Source organism: Acipenser ruthenus, chromosome 8, assembly GCF_902713425.1.
Source record: "Acipenser ruthenus chromosome 8, fAciRut3.2 maternal haplotype, whole genome shotgun sequence".
Lineage (NCBI taxonomy): Eukaryota > Metazoa > Chordata > Actinopteri > Acipenseriformes > Acipenseridae > Acipenser > Acipenser ruthenus.
In genome coordinates this window covers 41,166,791-41,190,392 of record NC_081196.1, presented here as the reverse complement: position 1 = coordinate 41,190,392, position 23,602 = coordinate 41,166,791, and the positions used below count along the sequence as shown (strand labels likewise).

Genomic DNA, 23,602 nt, shown 5'->3' with positions numbered 1-23,602 from the left:
TTTAGAGAGCATTTACAATAGAGAAAATTCTGTTTCACCACAAGGTTGTTACCTAAGCCAAAGTGTTCTCTTAAGAGGTGTTCCTATGTAGAGGACTACTGTATTACTTATTGTAGACCTGCAATTGTTCAAACATGCTCAAATGTTTTTAAAGCAAATATTCATTATTTTAACACGCTTGCTTCATCAAGTACTGAAAGGTCAGCGACAACTGACACCACAGCCTTAAATGTGTGCTCCTATAGATGTGCTTTACTCTGTGCTTTTCTCTGCCTAGCACAACTACAGTTGCACACTGTACAAGATGGTACTGTACATACAGTACCACATCTCACAAGGAAACAATCATTGCCCTTTTACTAACAAGATGGATCACTATCAAAGCTACAGGACAGGCTACATGTACAGTAGGAGCACTTGCTTTGCAGTTTAGAGTGAGAAATAAATAAAATACAAAGACATGGCAAGTTCCTTTACTCACAGATGAGATTTATTACCCTTGCTTTTACTTTCAGCAGTTAATTTAAAGCATCATGTCTAGCTGTGTGTATGAGCAATGTACAGGTACGGTACTACCACTTGCAGTATCCAGTAGTACAGACTGTAGATATGATAGTTAACAAATGCATTTTGAAACATTCTGATTGGTCGGCAACAATGGATAGAGGTAACTTGTAAAATAATACACTATATACAGTAAAATAAGCCTAGTCTATTTCAATTAGTTAATTGTGTATTTGCTTAAATATACATTTTCTGGTCAGATAAGCATGCAGGTGCTATGCAAAAGGTGTGTAAACAACACTTAAGTGTATAGGTTTTTCTTGCAGACACTTTCAAAGTCAGTCAGTCTAGTGAAACATTCTAATCTTTTCACCAGTACATCAGCATATGGGCCATAGTTAGGAAGCCATAAAAAGCACCCAGAGGACTGCTTATAATGCACATCTTCCATGCTGTTGTGTAAAACAGAGGTGCAGATTTTAACAAGAATAAAACTAAACAGTTTGGATCAGATAGACTGTTACTAGTGATGCTGGGACTGACAACAGTTGTGCAGGGAGCAAAGCCAAATCAATTGCAGTTGGATAACTTTGTGACCCCTATCACTGTTTTGGTATGCCACCATCTCCAATTACTCAATGGGTGGTTTAAGTTGAATGATCAGTTAAGCATACAATGTTGGTATAGTATTTAGTTTCTAAAAATTAATAAGAACAGACACAACTTGTGGTAAATTATAGGCCTTGACAATAAAAGTAGCTAAATTGAGCACTAAAAAAACTAAAACAAAAAAAAATACTTAAAACAAATTAGGCAGTATGAGAGATTGGTGGCATGGCTCCTGAAAACTTTATATTTAGCTATGATAAGAAGAGGGACAATGGGAAAGTTTAGATCGCCACTGTTCGTGCGTTAAAATACAACTTTGTTATTGACTATTACAATGAATTAACCTGACACAGTGAAGTGGCAATCTTGCAGTAGTTACTGTAGATGCACTCATATAGTCCTCTCAGGGGTACAGCACAGTACATATAGTTGTAAAATATATTTTACCACCTCTACAGTAGCATACAGTGCACATATGAATCCATACTACACAATTGTGATATACGACGAGTCATCCTGCCTACCTTAAAACATACAAACATTTTGTTTGGCCGTGCCACATCTACGCCCATTCTACATCCTACTGTATATATATATTTAAACTTAGCTACAAAAGAGGAATTACTAATTTTGTTATTTTTAATACAATGCTTTGTCAAGGAACAATAAAGGCACAGTATCCACAGCAGGTAATGTACAGCTAGGTAGGTTCAAATGAAGTGCACTGGAAATTCCCATTGCATTGGCTGTCAATCGTGTGCTGACCGGCGGTAGAGGCATGATGAACTTGATTAGTTGAGTCACAGTAACTATCTACAGTAAAGTATAACCAACAACAAAAAATCCAAATAACATATTGAAGATTTAAAAATCTACTAAAATAACATTACATGAATACGTTTACGCTGTTTATATTATAAATTAACGCTGTCAATAGGTTGTATTCGAAGGCTGGCGTTTTCAATATGTATATTGCACAAACAGCAACGAGTGACCATCTCGTCAGATGAGGGCAGTTTCTGGGTGGGAAAGCAAGCCTGGTCAGCTGATTATAGTATGTAACACACCTTAAAACAAAGCACAAATAATACTAGGACGATAACGATGTTAATACACCGTGTTAGGTGTCAAAGATTAGTTATGTCAGTGTGTAGAAACTGCACGTTTTAATTCAAAATAATGTCTGCAGACAATACCTCATACAGTCAGCCCGTGTACGTGCATAACCCGTGAAAGCTGTAATTCATTTGTTACAACTTGACAAATGTTAAAACTGACGACATTGGTCCAGGCCTACAGTTTCCTTAAAAAATATGTTTTTATACTTTGCTTTCCAGGCCTCTCTTTCATGTACTTTTTTCTTCATTAAAAGTCCCTGCTCTCCATAATAAATAACATACAACACATCGTAATGTAAAACAAACAACAGCCACCTGTCAGGTTTAAAAAATGCAGTCCATAACACTTACCGGTATTAGTCTGTTTTGTGTACTGTTTTAACAGTGCTACGGTGTTTATATATGTTTACTGCTGCTTTACCTGCTGAGTTCCCGTGTCTTGATACGGCTCTTTACTAACATGGCGCTGCTGGGCAGGAACAGTCAGCACTGTCTCTCATGTGACTCGCTCCAAGTCACTCCTACCACATCTAACAAGGGAAGAAAGCCCTTTCTTTTACTGTGTGCCTAAAAATGTCATGCAGTGTACCATTAATGTTTCATTTTGTGTTTTAAAACAAATACATCAACACGTGTAACGTGAATAATTTGTATTGTGTAAAAGCTAAAATACAACACTTTAAACAATAATTACATACATAAATAAATAAATCCGTTTCCCCCTTACATTACTTGGTTATAAGGGGGTACATTATTTAGCAAAGAGGATTATCCACTAGGCTTGCATTTTTTTTTTCACTTCTGGAGGTTTTGGTGTTCTCAACCAGTGAACCTACAACATACAAACCACAACACATTTCTGCACAATGTGCAGTCCACTAATGTCCCTTACGCATTCTGTATTTGCTTTAATTTTTGTATGCCAATGAGGCAGGGTACTAATAAAAGAAGAATGCCCCCTTATGCAGGGCTGCATAGCAGGTTAGACAGTGAAAGCTACTGCCATGTCCAGGCAGAAATCATTCCCTTGGAGAAATATGTGAACATTGCTATATATGTATTTATGAGGTACTGTGGTTCATTAATTAGTTCTAATGACTGTTCACCAAACTTTTCTTTCAGAGCCAACATTTTTAGAGCTACGTTGCAGCTGCATTTGAATAAGGCATTAAATGCACTGTTTGAGCATAGTCACTGCATAGTCAATGCATTGCTGAGTTTTGGTATGTTAGAGAATGTAGACATGGCAATAAGCTCTGAAAGATCTTTATTTGGAAAGACAACCAGGAGGGGCTGCTGCTGTGATAAAAGTGAATACAGTGTGGTTTATAAGAACATAAGAACATAAGAAAGTTTACAAACGAGAGGAGGCCATTCACAATTTACAATTCTTGAATAACAACAAGTTTACTGCACTGTGTTTACTTTTCTTTTTAAACAGCTGAAGAAGGGCTTTTGCCCGAAACGTCCTGAAAATAAAATATATTTTAATCTTTTAAACTTGTTGTGTACATTTAAAAAAAAAAAAAGCTCAAAACCAATACCAATATTGAGTCCCTTCAGATGGACTTGGCATAGTTACACTGTATGATTTATACAGACTAGGGATTTTATCCTAGACATCCAAAATAAAAACTATTTAAAACTAATGATCTTCAATATAGTGTCATTGTAAAACATTACATTACAAACAGTAGGTACAGTAAGGATTGCCGGGCATGGAGGCTTGCAAGAGTACTTGTATCTGTGTTCTCCATGGAATCTACATGGAAACCTGTTGGATACAAATTTTTTTTTTTTTTTGCCAAACCACTGGCACACAGAGATGACTATGTGGAAATACATGTAGATTTCAATTGAAATTTTATATATATATATATATATATATATATATATATATATATATATATATATATATATATATATAGTTTTTCCTCAGAGACAACTTCCCAACATTTCAGTATGTTTAACATACCTTTGTAAAAGGAAAGTGTGTTTATATATAGTTTATACAGTAGACTATGATAATGGAATATGTGATAATGGAAGACTATCAGCACGTATTCCATTATCATAGTCTACTGTACTGTCTAGTGGAATTCGAAATAACTGGCTCCATACGGGTTGCTGGTTGTCTGTACTGCTGTTCAGATGTTGGTCTTAAAAACCCAGGACACCACTACATGTTAAAAAAAAACTAATACATGGCAACAAAACTGGGCGTTTTTATGAATTCTAGTTATGTTTAAGGATTTTTGTAGTTATCTGTGATGCCTTCAATGCATTGATTGTGTTGTTATTGAGTTTGGTGCTTTCTATTAATAGTTCATGTACACCACCATGTTATGCATAATGTCACCTTGCACATAGCCACTCTGGCTCTTATTTCAGTTCAGCTATTGTTATACAACAATCCCACATTCTAAGTACATGTCTTTGTAGCACAGACTGGTTTACCTTGTCCAAAAAAATGTGGGTGGTCATGCTATGATTTGCATACAAGCAGTGGTTCTGTAGATGCAGCAAGATTCCAACTGGAGATTGCTTATTGATTTTATTTACTGCACTCTGCACAATTAATGATTTTGTTCTCTCGCTCTGTCAGACAGTCACAAGATGTGGTTACAAGGTTGTTAAGCATGGTAAAGCATAGTAAATGTCTTAAATATTGAACAGGGAAATAAACATCACACTTTGGTTTTATGGTGCAGGTTTGATAATTTGCCTTCTATTGTTGTCAAAATGTATATATGCACCCATGCTCTCTCCATCTCTGGATAAGTACCAGAAGTTTAAGGAGCAAGTAGCATCATTTTTTTTTTTTTTTACTGTCCCCATGTCCCCTTAACCTTCTACGATGTTTGTATAGAATTTTGAGTTTCTTACTCTTAGTTTAATCTTTTTTTTAAATAAGCTACCTTACCAAATATCTTTCTGACTGTATGTATACATATGGTGATCTATAATTACAAGTGTTGCAGTATGTTAGATTACTACAGACAGCGAACTTCAATCCCTGATTGCTGCTGCTATTAGGACATGCCTGTGTTTTACTGAATGAGCATTTAATTGTCCTTTATCCAAGCAGATTGTTGCTGCCACAACACTGGCATGCTTGTCACACACAATTCCAGTTTCTGTTTTGACAAATCATTGTGTGGATAAACATGGTGCTCTAATGTGTAACAGGTTGCTGACACACCCATACTTGTTACTTCCTGCTATTCCTAATACAAAATAATTGTGATTACACAGCACATGTGTGGTAATACATTGGACCTAGTCACAGCAAGGCCCCATTAACTCTACTATGAGTCAATTGAAAGACTTCAATTAAAACTCACATAAGGCTGCATGGGTCTTATCAACATTCAAGCAATGTATCATACATCATTGCTGTTTTTTAGAGGACATTCTTTCATGTTCCACAATATAAAGAATGGTCAGGTTCCTGAATGGAACACATTGCAGAATTCATTGTGCTTCTTCTGTTAAAGTGCAGAGTAACACAAAAGACAAGACCAACAAACCCCAGCTCTGTTCTCTAATCTCATGAGCTCTACTACATTTGCGTTGTAATAGCGAGTTTGCACCCCATCTTCTAACAGTATTTAATAAAGGTATTTTCCATGCACCAGAAAACACTTAACCACCGATGAGCATAACAGGCTTTAAACATTCCAATTTAAAATATACACATACTTTTGGATTGTTTGTTACTAAAAATCCAGGACATTTGTCTAACACTGACTTGAACTCCACCTTCGCCTCGTGGCTTATAACGCACCCGGGGCGTGTGGATATTAGAGTATATCCCACACCCTGTCGTGCCTTATTCTTTACACACACACACACACACACACACACACACACACACACACACACACACACACACATATGCTGCACTAGGAAATTTCAGATTTGACTAAAATTAAATCATTATGTCTGAGTTATGAATAAAATTGAATACACAGTACACTGGATCAATGTAGGTCACATACTGCAAATCATACCATAATGTACAAGGGTCATAATTTAATTATTATTATTAATCTGGTTACGAATTTAAACTTTTGAGGCTTGTGACTCATTTGAGTTTACTGCATCACACTTTAGCTTCAGACACAGTTTATTTAACTTAATTACACAAAATGCTGCCGCTTATGCAATGGCCAGGGGCAAGCATGATGATCAAACGGAATACCAGCTGTGACTCTGGGATATATCAATATGCTACTAAGTAATGACTGGACTGTAGCTGTGGTCATACAATTGAATTACATAGTATGCTGTATATGATTTTATTCTGTACAGTAACATCAAAATGAAACTCAAGATCTCACATTTTCTATCTGGATCTATAATGTATATGTTATTAACCCTTCCACTCCACCAATCACACCTTCCACAAATTGGACTGCTTACTGCTATTCAGTATAATACCACGTTTCCAACCCGGGTACGTGCTTGAGTTGCCCCACCCCACCTCCATTTCCATGTTTTTGAATTACTTAAGTTGGTTACCATCCAGTAAAGGCGCTCCACGTGGAGTGCAGGATGCGCTCTATAGTCTGGACGTCGCGAGTTCGAGTCCAGACTATTCCTTTGTCGAGCGAGGACAGGATCTTCCAGGGGGCGGCACTCAATTGGCCGAGCGCCGCCCAGGGGGGAGGGAGGGTTAGGTCGGCCAGGGTGTCCTCGGCTCACCGCGCACCAGCGATAGCATTTGCTGTCTCTCATTTTTAAAACTTAGCTATGGTTCACAACATAACTCCGCGGAATGATCACAGTATCATGTAATTGTAGAACAGTATTACCATGTGTGAAAAATATAAAGCCAAAATGAAAATGCTTTAATTTGCTTAGAAATAATTTAAAGTTGGTTTGGAAGGTGGGAACCACTGCTATAAAGAATGAGGGATGTGAATACAAACTGTTTTATATTTATAAAAATTCAGAACACAAATACTGCTACCATGAAGGCAGACATACAGTGCTGTGAAAAAGTATTTGCCCCCTGTCTGATTTTTTGCATTTTTGCACATTTTTACATTGGTCAGATTTTTTGTGGGTTGCAGTAGTATATAGAGGGAGTCTGAGAGAAAAAAATGACACCAAAGTTTGGTGCTTCTTTCATTTGTTTGGTGTGCAAGGTAATCAAACATGCAATCTTCAGGTGTGATAAAGTTATTAAAAAAAGTTAACTCAACCCAATTAAAGGGATAATTAGGGCCAGCTGTTTGAGTACTTTGGTTAACAACCAGGCCTGATTTGGGCCAGCCCTGCCCAATAATAATCTGACTAACTTTGGCCCTTACCATCAGAGTGAAGTTGTCACCACACAGGTTCTAGAGGCACATCATGCCACGAATAAAAGAAATTCCTGAAGACATCCGGAAAAAAGTTGTTGATGCCTATCAGTCTGGAAAGGGTTACAAAGCCATTTCTAAGGCTCTGGGGCTCCACCGAACCACAGTCAGAGCCATATTGTCCAAATGGAGAAAGTTTGGGACAGTAGTGACTCTTCCTAGGAGTGGCCGTCCTGCCAAAATCTCTCCAAGAGCAAGGCGTAAAATCGTCCAGGAAGTCACAAAGAACCCTAGAACAACATCCAGGGATCTGCAGGCCTCTCTCGCCTCGGCTAAGGTCAGTGTTCATGACTCCACCATCAGAAAGACACTGGGCAAAAATGGGATTCATGGCAGAGTAGCAAGGCGGAAACCATTGCTCACTAAGAAGAACATGAATGCTCATCTCAAGTTTGCCAAAAAGCACCTGGATGATCCTCAAGAGTTCTGGAACAATGTTCTATGGACAGACAAGTCAAAAGTGGAACTTTTTGGCCAACATGGGCCCCATTATGTCTGAAGAAAACCAAACACTGCATTCCACAGTAAGAACTTCATACCAACGGTCAAGCATGGTGGTGGTAGTGTCATGGTTTGGGGATGCTTTGCTGCATCAGGACCTGGACGCCTTGCCATCATTGAAGGAACCATGAATTCTGCTCTGTATCAGAGAATTCTACAGGAGAATGTCAGGCCATCCGTCTGTGAGCTGAAGCTGAAGCGCAGCTGGGTCATGCAGCAAGACAATGATCCGAAGCACACAAGCAAGTCTACATCAGAATGGTTGAAGAACAAGAAATTTAAAGTTTTGGAATGGTCTAGTCAAAGTCCAAACCTAAACCCCATTGAGATGTTGTGGCAGGACCTGAAACGAGCAGTTCATGCTCGAAAACCCACAAATGTCACTGAGTTGAAGCAGTTCTGCATGGAGGAGTGGGCCAAAATTCCTCCACGGCGCTGTGAGAGACTAATCAATAACTACAGGAAGCATTTGGTTGCAGTTATTGCTGCTAAAGGTGGCGTAACCAGTTATTGAGTCTAAGGGGGCGATTACTTTTTCACACTGGGGCATTGGGTGTTGCATAACTTTCTTTAATAAATAAATGAAATATGTATGACATGTTTGTGTTATTTGTTCACTCAGTGTTCCTTTGATCTAATATTAGGTTTTGGTTGAAGATCTGATAACATTCAGTGTCAAAAATATGCAAAAATGCAGAAAATCAGACAGGGGGCAAATACTTTTTCACGGCACTGTATATATTATTCAATAAACTGAATATGCACTTAATTTTTGCCTAAAACCATGTATACTGCATTATGTACATTCTAGTGTGATTCCAATTGAACTGCTACTACTCACTCCGCTGTGAGAATATAGCACAATTCTGTAGGATACTTATTTAATGACAACTGAGTTCCACCATACTTTTATACAGTAAACATAAATTATTATTATTTGTTTATTTAGCAGACGCCTTTATCCAAGGCGACTTACAAAGACTAGGGTGTGTGAACTATGCACCAAGCTGCAGAGTCACTTACAATTACGTCTCACCCGAAAGACGGAGCACACGGAGGTTAAGTGAATTGCTCAGGGTCACACAATGAGTCAGTGGCTGAGGTGGGATTTGAACCGGGGACCTCCTGGTTACAAGCCCTTTTCTTTAACCACTCGACCACACAGCCTTGCCAAATCTTTAAATGTAAATAAAATACCAGGGCTTGTCAATTAGTCCACTCTACAATCCCCAAAGTGGCAATTTCCTAGCTGCATTATTTTCAGGATTACGGAATTCTCACTGAACATGTTAGCCTGATAAGTTCATCACATTCTGAGATGGTGACCACGGAAAATGTGTGATTTGGCATGTCATGACCCAATTACAACCTTTTGTTACTGTCAAGCATTCTGACCCACTTAAACCTCAAAATGTCAGGTCAGATGAAAATAGAGGGGTGAAACAGAAAATGACTGACCATTCTCTTCTGCAGGTTTCCTCACAGTCATGGAGGAAACAATATTTCAAGACTTTTTTTCCCAATGTAATAAATACAAATATGGTACAGGAGTCCCTCGCTCATACAGACACCTTTATGTCGTGCATTTGGATATAATTGACACAACGTATGTCCCCCAATAATATTTAATCGAGTGTGACACTAGGTCACTGTGAACTGCATGATCCAAACAGACAAAAGAAAATAACAAATTATTTCACTGAAAACAAAGACAGGACAAAAATAAATAAAAAACAGACACAAGTAGCCTACTAAATCACCAAAATTAAGTACGGTACATGATTAAAAGAGAGCGTATAAACTCAAACTCTTTAAACAAACTGCATTCGGATGGTTGGAAAAGGGCGAGAAGCTTTCAGAAATACAGCTAGATTCCAGTGGTTCAAAACGCAAGATGTGGAGTACAGTAATTCAAACTATGAATTTCTTTAATTGCTTTTGCAAAGAAAGTCTGACTCATACCAACAGAAAACAAAAGTAGCAGGTAGGCTATGTTTTATTTGCAGCCAAGATTTTCTACATACATTAAACAATTATTTATTTCTGTAAAGTGTGTGCAGTAAGGTACTGTATAGTATCGTAACGTGTCAATGCGGCACCATGATCTATTTTGTGTTAATTGTATACTAAGTAGGCTATGTACAGTAAAAAAATGAAAATGTGTTAAAATCATTTAGTTTCAATTTAAAATAATTATTTTTAGCACTGTACAGTAATTTGTACAATGCAGCAACATGATTTATTTTGTGTTACCAGTAGCCTATATGGTAAAGTAAAAAGAATGTGCGCTAGGTAATCATTTGATTTTACTACTGAACTGTATACTATATAGACCAACTGTACAGATTTATATTTTTTTACATAATGTAATGTCTACAGAGAACACATTAATGTTATGTCAGCACAATGACTTATACATTTAAAATAAACTGATCATTATAAATGTAGGTGTTTGTGTTATTTCCGACAAACCTGTCTGCCGCCCAACAGGTCCAGTTTAGCAAGGTACTACTGTAAACAATTACAAATTCTGACACTTAAATACTGTAGCCCTCATATACGGTTCCCAGCAACTCTTTCCTATCCTATAAAAATAACTGCTACCTTCTGTGTTAGGGGCACAGCAACAGAAAAATATTATTTTCTTCGATAGGTTTCAAAATGATGAAAGGATCAATTCGTACATACTGTAATTTCTCCAACCACTTTTTAGTTTGTAGTATATAATAAATGTAATGCAATTAAAAGCCATCATTTTCAACCCTGTCCTGAACTGTACTGGAGATCCCTTCAGATTAAACACAGGTTTTAGAAAATGATGACCAAATTATCGTGCTGGGACAAATATCTGAATATTCGAACAAATATTTTTTGACATGTACTCGGATACAAAAATTAGATGTTTGTATTTGCTAGAAATTACAAAAATATCTTGTACTTATTTACCGCCTGACCAGAAGTTGTGCAACAGTTTAAAAGAATGCGAAATGAATAAGAGCTATATGAGATTTATATATATATATATATATATATATATATATATATATATATATATATATATATATATATCACACAGGATCAACACCGCAGCTCTGAGCCCTATTTAAAAGTTTTAGACAGCAAAAAAGTCTAAAACTTTTAAATAGAATGCCATCTGGGTCAAAAAAGCTGCTGCTAGAGCAAGCCAGAATCTCATGAGACAGAAAAAGGCAAGTAAACCTCATGTTATGAAAACGTGTCGATGGCCACTATTTACTGTGAAGAAACGGCAATGGCAAGGAATGAAAAAAAAGTAAAAAATAAATAAAATGCGGTGTCAACTTTATGTATTATTATTTCGTGAATAAAGAAAACAATGTTTAACTTGAACTGCTATTTGGCATCTTTTCTTCTATAGTTAATTCACTGGCGTAAAGTAAGGCCTATACAATGTATTCTTTAATCCTGGGATATTTTTCTACTTTAATATGTTACATATTGTAAAGTCTTGCTGTAAAATAAAGGCACACAATGTCTCTGCCTGTGTTCTGAGCAATATGTCTTTTATTTTGAAAACAAATGAATATCTGAATGAATATATAAATTATGAGTGAATATCCGAACAAGAAAATCCTGTGTTCGTCCCAGCACTACCACTTTATCACTCTTTTTTAAAGTTTCGTCAATGATTAGAAACAAACCCATCTACTGTTGTACCATTTCTCCCCACATCCATTGCAAGTGACAAATGTCATCATCTCTTCATCTGGGTTTCCATTCCTTACCCAGCCTGGAAGGAAGAGTGTTCCTCTGGCAATGACTGTCACTGTGCAGTCAAATTTCTCACAGCGCCTGCACTTTATTTTCTTTGTCTTCGTCCCTTCCACCCCCTGAGGGAGCTGGTGTTCATTAATGGCAGACTCTGTGTACACTGCTCTGAGATGCTTCAGCTCATTGCTTGCCATTTCCATTGCGGACATCTCAGCAAATGTCTTGGGGCTCAACTGCCCACACAGCAAGCTTTGACGCAAGTGAGAAGTTTTGGGGTTCCTCATGTTAGAAATCTTGCTTCTTATGCTAGCCTTATACTTCTTGACATTTTTGCCATGGAGGACAAAAATGTTTTCTTCAATATTCAAGGCCACTTCATTACATTTTTGAGCCTCCAGTTCTGTAGTCTCTTCTGAAATAAGAGCTTGTGAGAGTAATTTGGTACATTTGGATCTGACAGATATAATGTTAGCCTGAGGGTTTCCAAGACTAGGCTTAGCAACTACAGTGTCACTAGAGGTGTCTACTGCACTCTGCTGATTTGGAGTTGGTGCAACAGAAAGATTATCTGTTTTAATATCTTTATTTGATAATTTACAGACAGCTTCTGCACATATTTCACTTGTATCGTGTTTAAGCTTTTCTTCTGAAATCATACAAAATTCACTACTTTTACAGTTTTCTTCAAGGTTATTAATATTTTGCATTTCATAATCACTGAAGGCTTGTGTCTCGTTTTGATCCAAATGATGCTGGGTTGACCGAACCTCTGTAGTTTTATCCAGATCTTGAAAGCCTCCTTTCCTATTGCCAGCACTTCCTTCCTGTTGTCCAGTGGGCTGGTGACAATGGTTTTTATACAGTCTTTTCCATTTTGTCAGTAAACACTTGGCTTTGTTTTTCACAGAAGCCTCGGGGCAGGTTCTAAGGACCCTGTACAGGGCTTTTATAATGTTTGTTTCCTGAAGCTGCTCCAAAGTCACAATAATGTCTTCTAAGCAATCCAGAACATGCTTGATATCTTGATATTCACTTTCACCAAGGAGTTTTTCAATCTGATATGCCTGGTTTATGAGTTCTTTTGTGTCAGCCATCTTGAACCTGTCAAAGTATAAAAGACATTAGTTTTGTCAGCAATGTCTGTTATTTCGCCATTTGATTTACACATAAAACAAATGTGACATTTTGAAAACAATTAATTAGTGAAGGTAGTATAGTACAATTTACTGACAACATGACCTAACCCTGAACAAATATTGAGACACTGCATTAAACTGCATGGCAACTAATTGCAAGTGTTACCTTGACAAATAAATAAAAATACAGTTTATTGCCCAAGGGAGTTGAACCTGGACAGAAGGAGATGCAGCCTGTAAAACTGCTTCAGACTCACATGATTCTGATTTTTGGTATCAGAATTCAAGCTTTACCAAAATTGATTTTAATAAAGTTATGGATATCATGATGTTGCAATCTTTTCCAACAGGATATGGGAGTACAGCACCACTGACTGCCATTTTATTACTGAATTACTGTCACACTACTTAAGTAGAAAACAGTACTATTTCTGTACTGTTGGTACTTGGTTGTCATTGTGTGCTTCCACAGACTAATGTCCTATTGCTATTCTGTCAGTCACTGCATTTGTCTCCTAAAAATGAATTTAAAAAAAGAATGTACAACCAACTAAACTAAAAACAGAACACCTTGACAAGCCACACAATTGAAATAAGTAATAACATTTCCTTACAAAAGGACCCCAACTGTAAAGCTATTATCCAAAATCCAAAAAACATGTTCTACCTTTTGGATTGCTAAAAGAGGCTTGATGGGAAAATATTATAATCCCCAAGCAAGGGCAATGAAAGGCTCATTCTCACTTCATCTAACGAGAAGTCACTAGGTTCTTCTTTAGGCTTGACAACATCAGCTGGATCACTGACTATCTCCTGAACCAGGAAGGTCCATTTCTGCATCATCCTTGTCCTCAAAGAAGCTTCCAAAGCATTAATTGCCCACGTTTCCTGCTGGTTGCCTACATCTTGTAAATGTGGGTTACTGTATTAAAAACTTGTTTTCTTTTCATAGATTCGAGAAAATTAAGTAAATAGATTTTCAAGTTCAAAATAAGTTTAAAACTAATAACTTTTTAGTAGAAATGTACACTTGCCTCAGGGATAGTAACCTTATAGTAACCTTTGTTCCAAATCCTGCGGTGAACCAGCGGTTGTTGGAATCGTAAACAGGGTGGCTGTATGACTTAGGTGTTTAAATTTACAAATATTAGGCTAAACAAATTAAAACCAAACAATAACTTTACAGATGCAAACATGAGTGCAGGGATTTAAAATAAACTAAATTAAATTAAAACGTGGATAGTTTTGGGATAGGCAGGATCCAGAATATATGGAAGCAAAATCTGTACAGTGTTTGAACACAGCTGGTACATAATTCACATTTAAATATTCTGTAAACATATGGAGTTCGTGTATATACTAAGACTTTTTCTATTTTCTTCCATTCATTTGTATTGTTTTCCAATGAGACTGTTCTCGTGCGCATATGTTTAGCCTGCTTATGGTATGGTCGCGTATCTCTTAATATGTCTCTTACTGTATATTACAAGGACATTAATAGACTAATGCTTCACATTCATGATTAAAATGACTAAGATTCAACTTTATTATGAAAATTAAAAACGGCTGTACAACAAACCTGTGTCTGTCCACGGCGGCCATGTTTGTTTACAGTTTGCCTTTAATCTTGGGTGTGCTACGGTCTTTTGAACACAAGAGGGTGCAGGAAGACCATGAGAAAACTGAATCTTTCCCAAAGGTGTGTCTGCACCTCTGTCTCACGAGTGTATGTGGCATATGTATGTAGTAGTTATGTATCTTTTGTATTATAATTTTGTATAGAAAACGAGACACTACTGTAAATTGCATTGTAATTGGGCAAACGTCATACACCAGATGACCCCATTGTATAAATATTGTTTCAAGAACATTCGGTTCCTCTCTGGGTTTTACACAGCTTCCCTATGCTTTCGCTATGCCTTATTCATTTTTCTATGCGTTTGGGGAATCAGGAGCATAGAGCAAATTAGTGCAGCAATGGGTGAGTTATTTTGTAATGGCAGCATTATTATTGTTTGAAAAACGATACAGTAATTAAACTTGAATTACGTTGAAGAATTACAATACTTTCACGATTCTTAAAATATGCCTCGTTCTTATCGGTTATTGTGATTGAGCAGTCTGGGTTGAAGGAATAAGAAGGAACGGTGTTTTTACTGCAGTATCTCTTTTCCTTCAGTCATTTTCTTCAATTTCGGTACACTGATTGGATCACTAAGCTCAAAGGCCAACACGAGGACAACATATTATTACAGGAAACCTAAGATAAAAACCCTCATTAACCTTCTGAAGCATTCCTACCACTCCCACAAAAGTAGGATCAAACATTCCCATGCCTTTGGTAGATTTTCCTTTCAGCACTGGCAGTGACAGGTAACAGCTGTTCATTCTTTTTATTTATTTATTTTTTTATTTGATTAAACCAAAGCAAAAGTTGACCATAAAAAGCAGCTTTGACAAGTGAATTATAAAGATGAAAAAGGAAGTCCATACATAACAACAGCCTAATTAACTACAACATAATCTAGAAGATATTTAATAGAAAACAATGCCTTTTTTGAGTGAGGAATGGCCTTGCTATTAAAACAAAGGTGCTACTGCTTATCAGTGCTTTCCCAAAAATCATTGATGTATTGTTTTGTTTTTTGTTTGTTTTTTGTTAAACCTTGCAGTCGTTGCTAAGCGACCAAGTTTATTAATTATAGGTGAATTGCAGTTTGAATGTTTCATTTGGACTTTTCCAGTAGTTGCTGTCTGGCTTCCAAGCTCTTATGACTGTTTAGGTAAGATAACTTGAGTTACCTCCCTTGTGTGAACTTGGTCAGCTTATTTTATAGTACGTTCCTGTGCATCTCTATGAATGTAGTGCTCATGCTTTTTCCTTGAGAGTTTACTGTAGATCATCATTGGCTATAGATGATCATCATCATCATTCATTCAACTCCAGAAACCTAATCAAGAGTCCAGCTAAGAATACTTCTAGATTTTTCCTGCCAAGCACCACAAACTGCTCTGATACTGATAGATCACTTTCCCAGACCTCTGTTAGACCCCAGACCCTGGCTAACACAATTAACTCATAGGATTTTACAAGTTGGTCACAGATATTAAATTCACATACAGCTTTTAATCTTTTTTTTTAATCATTTTGATATACAGTATACTAAATCAGTTTTGCAAGTAATATTTTAATTTGGCACACATTAAAATATGGAACAAAATATTGATTCAAAGTATAAATAAGAGAGGGTCCCCCATGCTTCATCTAGTAAAATCTCTGCTGTCTGGATTGCAAGGTTAGCCGTGCAAGCGTGTTTCAAAACCTATATGCAGCAAGTTGCTGATCTTGGCAGGCAGTAGAAATGCTGAATCTGGGGTATGTACACCTCATCGCACAACCGTGACCACTGTCCAGGGACCTGAAGGCAAGAAAACATTTCAATTGGTTTTTTTAAGTAAAAAACAATAAAATAAAAAAAGATTTTAAAAAAGATAGAAAAAAGAATTGAACAAAAACACAATAGAAAAAGAAGGCTATATAAATGAGTGGCCCTGATTAGCTCCAATATTGGGGCCTACCGTTTTATACCTTACCTATCTTATCTTTTGTATTTGTTCCTGAACCATTGAATTTGCACTAAATTGAATATGTTGGTAAGCCTTGCTGAAACAGTTGGGGCTTTTGATTCAATTAAGATAATTCTGGTAATTATAGATAATAAAAATACATGATAAAACTTATACATTAAAAACACACACATTTATAGATTCATTTTACTGAAGTCTGTCATTACAGCATAATTTAGTACATAGATTAGTAAGTCTAAACCAACATTTGGAATTCTATTCACTGTAGCTCACATCTGGTGCACCAGTTAAGCTGATTTCCCCATGAAACCTGATTTTTCTGATGGGATTTGTCATGGCCTTTAGATGGAAGAAGTCACAAATTGTAGCAGATTTGTGTTACCCACACAATTTCACACAGATCACTTTCTTCCATTACTCTTTTATTCCCCATGTGCATGGTACAATAGCTGTAGAATATAGAGCAAATATCCAACTTGCTAAACACTTTCCATTAAACTAACAGGTAGAAATCTTGCATACAGTACCCTGTCCACCTTACTAATAGCTTTTTTACATTGTTTGTCATAAACAGTAATAAAATACATTTTGACAAGCTACCTGCAAGTCCCAGCAACTGACAGTTCTACAAGACTTGCAAGGCCTTTAAAAAACAAAAAACATGAGGACTGCAGGGCATTTTTAAAAAGGATTTTGGTTACTAAGGATATGATAATCAATCAGTTTCACCTTCTTTGTTGGTTTTCAGTCAAACATCACATTTGCAATTTGTACAACCAAATGTAATCATGTTATTGTTGTCAAATAGAAATGCAATTTCATGCAGATATTCATAAAAATAGCTAGCTAAGATACTGAAATCAAGCCTGCGTAAAAGACCACCAGTTTGTAGTAACAAGCCCGTGCTGTACATATTTTAGTTTTCAAATAGCTGTGTATAAATGTTCAAAGGCTTCAGAGAGGAATTAAACAACTTGTAACAGTATACAACAATCAAGAGATAACTAAGAACTATAATTGAATAGCTCATTCCTGTAAGCTGTTGCTTGACTTATACAGATATTGTTTTGGAATTTCTGAGCCCCCACGTGCATAAAAATAACACTAGTTAAATCCCCTGAGCATTCATTGTTTAATTGTTAGAAATTCATCCAGACTGCATTAAAGCTATTTCGAGCAGGGCGCGGTTGTCTCCCAGTACACTTTAAGTGCTTTCTAATAGTGGCTAGTACTGTATGGGACAAGTGCTGTGGATAATAATTTTTTGTAAGGTCCTGGATTTTAATTTAAAACACTATGTGCTGCTACCATTCTGAGACTGACATCAGCAGAATTAGTCATTCCGGAGCAGGCTCTGTTGTTCTTTGATTGGGATCCTTTCTGGTGTTTGTTGTGTCGATTCCAAGGTCTTTGAAGGTGTGTGGTCATATGTTAATGAAGCCTGACGCACAATTTGCTGGAAAGAGAAACTGAGCCAAATTACAGGAAAATAATGGACTTTTATGATCAAAGGTCAAAAACAGAGCTATTGGGTTCAGAAATCAGTGCAACTTTAGTAGACATGGATAGCCAAATGTGTAAAAGTGAAGATAATCTGTAGTAGTATTTTGGTGATATACAGGGATGTTAGGGGGTATGGATATAGTTTATTATTAATTTCTTAGTAGACGCCCTTATCCAGGGCGACTTGCAATTGTTACAAAATATCACTTTTTTTTTTTACACATTATTTTTTCATACAATTACCCATTTATACAGTTGGGTTTTTACTGGAGCAATCTAGGTAAAGTACCTTGCTCAAGGGTACAGCAGCGGTGTCCCCCACCCGGGATTGATCCCACGACCCTCCGGTCAAGAGTCCAGAGCCCTAACCACTACTCCACACTGCTGCTATTATTTAAATGATTATGGATTTTAATGGTAACATATATAAAAAAAAACTGGCATAAATGTTTGCTTATAATTTATACTTATTAGCATATTGCATGTCCCTTAAAAAGGGTTATTTATTTACATAAAGGGGCATTTTCAACAAAGCTTAAAAAGACAAAGTGGAAATCCAGGCCAGTGTTCACATCTTCATTTGAAAAAACAATGGGCTGCAATTACTTTATGAGAAACTATTACAGAACCAATTGAATACACAAAAACTGAACATGTAAGGCTGTAATATAATTTCTGTGTTTAAAATGACCAGAATCCTTTGATAGAGTTATAGGATTGATATCTACAGTGGATGGATTCTTCTTCTTACTATTAACACTACTACGACTACGACTACTATATTGCCATCTTGTCCACCTTGGTCCTCAGCAATCACTTCTCATTGAAACCCATATATCTTATACAATTTTCCAGTGTCAAGTGCCTGCCTCCACTAACATACACAACAATAGATAAGCAACGGCAGCCTAATAGAGCTGTCTGATCATGTAGCAGAACAGTTTTGGAATGCAGATTCTTTTTCTGGCATTTCAGTAGTTCGGTACTCTGAATACAACCTTTTGATAAATGTCTACCAAAATATATAATTCAAAATTACTCATCTATGTCTTCCTCACTCATGATGTGTGTTTTTCCTTCCTTGCTACTCTTCAGAAGTCAGAACAGAGATTTATAGTATCTAAAAAGCTGTTAAATAGTACATACAATATATTAAACCATTTAAATATCAATAGATGTGTAGCCCCATTCTTTGGATGTTTCACTTTTAAATAACTTTCAGATCATTCATATTCTTACCCTGGCTAGTTAATAGGAAGTGGTCAGCAAAGACAGTCCACCTACACAAGTGTCAACTGACACTTCAAAGACCTATACCTAAACCTATTTGTTGGTACTTAAAGGTCCAAGTAGGTTTGATCTTTCTTCTGTATGCATTACTGTAACTTTTTTGTTTAACATTTGTGTTTGATCAATTGTAATTATGCCTGAGGTTCTTTGTGGCTAGCCACTAATAATACATTTTCATTAGGAGTATGCACTAGAACAGATGCTTTGAGCTGCAAGCCTGCTGCCATTATTCCAAATCTGAAAGAAACGTCATTGTCTAATGATGGTTTTGAGGTTGACTTAAGGTTGCTTCAAGGTAAAATCTAACAGTAAGTAATACTTAAATTGATCCAGGCCTATGATAACATAATGATCCATGAGTTACGTATAATTACAATTGACATTAGGATTTTTAACACAGACAAAAAATCTGAATAACTAATACAACACTTAGAGGATATTCTGCAATACAATGCAAAAACAGCTGTTGTTACAAGTATGATTATGGACAAAGCTGTAATAAGGTGCCAAAGACACCATGATACCGACCTGTAAAAGTAAATATCATGTTCCAATATCAAATTAGGATTGTCAACGTTTACATTGCAACTTACAATCTAACCTGTGATGACACGTTAATCAAAGGCCAAAAAATCATTTATTTGTCCAAAGACGCTTTTATCCAAAGCGAGTTGCAGACTAGGGGGTGAACTATGCATCAACAACTGCTGCTGCAGAGTCACCTACAATGGGACCTCGGTTTTACGGCTCATCCAAAGGACGGAGCACAAGGAGGTTAAGTGACTTGCTCAGGGTCACACACAATGAGTCAGTGGCTGAGCCAGGATTTGAACTGGGAACCTCCTGGTAGCAAGCCCTTTTTACTAACAACTGGACCAACTAGTGATATAAAACATGTAAATAATGTGGTACTGTGGCAAGGTGCCCGTCCCTTTTATTATTAATGTATTATTAGTATTTGTGTTACAGTTTTATTGTTGTTGTTATTATTATTATAATTATTTGAATCCTTATTATTATTATATTTGTATGCGGGTGGACAAAGCCGTCCATCCTTATCATTATTATTGTGTTTATGTGCGGGCGGTCGAGAACCGTCCGTCTTTTACTGTTTACTGTTTGAGGCCGGCGAGAGAGCCGGTCTTGTAATATGTAGTCGTGGGGATGGGGTTAAAACCCCTTCCCTAGAACTCTCGTGGGAATGTGGCTGGAGCCTTAAGGTAATTATTGTATTAATGGGTAATTAAGGCTCCAGCCACAGAATATAAAAAGATGCATTCCAGGGGAAGAGTGTCAGAGGTGAGACAAGAGACAAGAGACAAGAGACAAGAGATGTGAGTCTGAATTGAGAGAAACAATTGCTATATTCCAAAATATACTTGCTTTGTGTTCCGTTTATTTTGGTCTGGTCAGTGTGCCCTTTATTTTGTGTTTTGTTTAAACTGTTTGTTTATTTTTGTTTAATAAAAAGCTGAGCGCTCTTGTGTTCAGTTTAGCCCGTACATTCATTATTATTGTTTCATTTCCTGGTCTGACGTCACCACCCACACGCACCACTCTAGCCATCCATGACAGGTAGATAAAGCAATTATGTATCTTCTTGGACAGCTGTATCATGATTTTGAAAGAAAACAACTCACTTAAAAACAAACACATGAAAACATTTATTTTATAGGAAAGCAAAATTTATAGCCATTGAGTTGTGCTTACACAATGCATGGCATATTTAAGATAAAACTAAAGACAAATGGATCCTAGAGATATTTTATAGACTGCTTGGCAACTTTGGATAAATACTGTACTTCTTTGTACCACATTTTTTTGTGTTCATAATAACCAGTATATCATTATTCAATGATAGGGTTATTTTTTTGTAAATATATTGTAGCAAACTGTCAGTGTTAGTAAAGGGTACAGTACTATAGAATAGCAGTAGGCATTATAAACACTGAACTACTGTATGTATGATACCAAAATATATATTCAATATGCATTAGTGTGACAGTTAATGCCTAGAACTGCATAGCAATGACACTAAAATGTTTTAAGAATATGGCTCCACAGAACACTTGGAAATGATAACTTGCCAAGTAATTTAGCACAATTATTTTAATTGCGGTGGATAAAAGTTTGTTAAAAAAAAAAAAAAAGAAATTAAATGTATTGATATCTGATGAACAAATTGTCATGAGAACATTGCATCCTAAATAAAGCTGATGCAAACAAATCCCATCCATCCTATGAATTACACTGCATAATATATGGTGTAAAATATGGAAACCATACCCTTCGTCTAAAATACAGTACAGTAATGATACAAAATCAATCATGTTTTTACAAAAACACATGTAAACATCCTTTTTTTAATTACCTATAATATCATTAAGACTGAGAACTTCAACTTAAGGTTCTGCCCTTGAGGTATGTAAATTCCTAAAGGATAACCTGTTTTTTTACCTGTGTAAATTACAGTATATAATAGTTTAAAAAATTTCTGAATCGTCTTCTTGACAAGAACCAGACGTCAACACAACATTGTCCAATCCAATCTCTCCTGCCCTCCCTTTCCCACGCTCAGCTTCAAAAATAATCTGCAAGACAAACACAGAACAGAAACTAAATACAAGTCAACTATATCAATATGATTAATTATCCAAAGCATGTGTTTCTCATTTCTGACCAGAAACTATTGTGAAACCAAACATAACTTCTTGAAAATAATGGATGCTCACAAGATCTCTGTTCAAGATTAAGACTTAGAAGCTGTTAAGGTTTGTGTAGATTACTCCTGATTTGGGAGTTCAATTAGTGAGAATGCTGTAAATGTTCTGCAAAGCTGTAAGTGTAAATCCACCTTCCATAATTTAAATAGCGGAGAGCCCTGTTCAGTGTTTTTTTTTTTTTTTTTTTTTTAACAAGTTATGTTGTTAGCTCACAATCTCATGTGGAAAATATCAGATTAATAGTTATTTATATTTTTCTGTTTTACTTTTCTGTGCACAAAGAGAGATAACATATGGCACTCATAGAATAGTTGTTTAGTTGACAGGCTTTATTTCATAAAGTGGCCAGAAAGGGGGAGCTCTGGGTTAATCTTCGATGGACTACATGCTGCAGCCACACAACACAAAACTGTAAGTGGCAACGTGTGGATGATTAGTTGCTGTAAGAAAGTTACTGAGTGAATATTTACTTACATTCTTAGGTACTCTTTCGCCCTGGGATACTGTCACTAGTTCGGTTTGCCAGCCATCCTCGCGGCTCCTGGTCTGCTCCCAGATAGGTGTGCTGTTGTTGTCGAGGAGCACTCTAAGTTTGCCCACCCTGTCTCCAATCAAGCGGTAGTTGAAAGTCAAACAAAATTCATTGCTTGGTGCAGGGTCATTAAGGAGAAGTTTCAGGCGGCTGACATCCTTCCGTTCTCCAACAAACCCGGGAACTGCCATGTAGTATCCTAATCCTGATGGATGCATAACAGTAGGAAGAAATGTATCAGTTAAGTAGTGTGACTGCCAATTGTAGAACCCCCTCCCTCCCAGATTTTTTAGATTTTGACATCGCTTTTCCTCTGAAAGGAAATTACTACAATTCTAAAACAAATAGAAAACTTACAAGTTTCTATATTAAATGCCTGAGTTGTTTGTTTCTGGTTTGGTAACTTTAAAATTGCGCTAATGAGGATATGGCGAGCTTTGAGCTTTGAGAATGTTGACCAGTCTACAAAAACTCCAAAGAATATTTCCAGGGAGGAAGACCCTTGCAGATCATTACTATCATATTAACAACACTCTCTGCAGTACCAAATTCACAGTACCATCTGCATTGCTTTGCTGTGGTTTATATAATGCATGGGTCAATTTAAGAATATTAACCCTTAAGTCACATACTGTATCTGTTTGCACTGTGGTCCAAAATCTGTGTTATTTACCATTATCATGATCTGCAACATTCCAGTCAAAGTCATCTTCTGTGTCTTGAACCCATTCACAAGCTCCTTGCTCAAAACTGCAGTCAATAATGAACTCTGAAAAAATCAGGTCACAATATTTAAAGTTCCACCACATCCCCTGAAAGTTTTTAAACACACATTTTCTAAGCTATGGAACAACCCCATGTCACATTTATAATAGTTTATTGTTTTATTTGTTTCAAATTACCAATATGTGGATACCCGTGACATGCCAAAGTGAACGAACCTACTTAACTTTATAGAAAAAAAAGAAATCAAATTTTA

General features: G+C 36.5%; 3 protein-coding genes across 10 annotated transcripts in view; all 3 read right to left on the bottom strand.

The window, feature by feature from the left end:
* The window catches only part of LOC117406793 (ras-related protein Rab-9A), a 7,370-nt gene extending 4,590 nt beyond the window's left edge, over positions 1–2,780 (bottom strand). Inside the window, exon 1 of one of the 2 annotated variants that reach the window (XM_034011109.2) lies at positions 2,583–2,780. The gene's annotated coding sequence lies outside the window, so the exon portion shown is untranslated. The remainder of the gene's footprint in view (positions 1–2,582) is intronic. The other variant, XM_034011110.2, reaches the window with a different exon arrangement.
* Positions 2,781–11,621: 8,841 nt separating this feature from the next.
* LOC117406418 (transcription elongation factor A N-terminal and central domain-containing protein) lies at positions 11,622–14,641 on the bottom strand. 3 transcript variants are annotated; one of them, XM_059028994.1, is made up of 3 exons: positions 14,567–14,641; positions 14,022–14,110; positions 11,622–12,952 (listed from the first exon to the last, which is right to left on the bottom strand). In XM_059028994.1, exon 3 carries the CDS (start codon positions 12,943–12,945, stop codon positions 11,770–11,772), a length of 1,176 nt encoding a protein of 391 aa, XP_058884977.1. In that variant the 5' UTR covers positions 12,946–12,952; positions 14,022–14,110; positions 14,567–14,641; the 3' UTR covers positions 11,622–11,769. The 3 variants fall into 3 exon arrangements, with proteins under 3 accessions (XP_058884977.1, XP_033866308.2, XP_033866309.1); XM_034010417.3 differs by lacking the exon at positions 14,022–14,110; XM_034010418.3 differs by lacking the exons at positions 14,022–14,110; positions 14,567–14,641 and adding an exon at positions 13,655–13,933.
* Positions 14,642–21,008: 6,367 nt separating this feature from the next.
* The window catches only part of LOC117406682 (epidermal growth factor-like protein 6), a 69,642-nt gene continuing 67,048 nt past the window's right edge, over positions 21,009–23,602 (bottom strand). For all 5 annotated transcript variants that reach the window (XM_059028991.1, XM_059028993.1, XM_059028992.1 and 2 more), the window contains 3 exons: positions 23,297–23,392; positions 22,566–22,828; positions 21,009–21,959 (listed from right to left, as the gene is read on the bottom strand). In XM_059028991.1, coding sequence (XP_058884974.1) covers positions 21,852–21,959; positions 22,566–22,828; positions 23,297–23,392 — 467 coding nt within the window. In that variant the 3' untranslated portion in view covers positions 21,009–21,851. The remainder of the gene's footprint in view (positions 21,960–22,565; positions 22,829–23,296; positions 23,393–23,602) is intronic.

Excerpts from the sequence above, each read along its gene's own strand:
- LOC117406418 (XM_034010417.3), bottom strand. The coding sequence starts at position 14,589 with ATGGCCGCCGTGGACAGACACAG. Across the intron at positions 12,953-14,566 it reads GCCGCCGTGGACAGACACAG|GTTCAAGATGGCTGACACAA; the intron begins GTTTGTTGTACA and ends ATACTTTGACAG.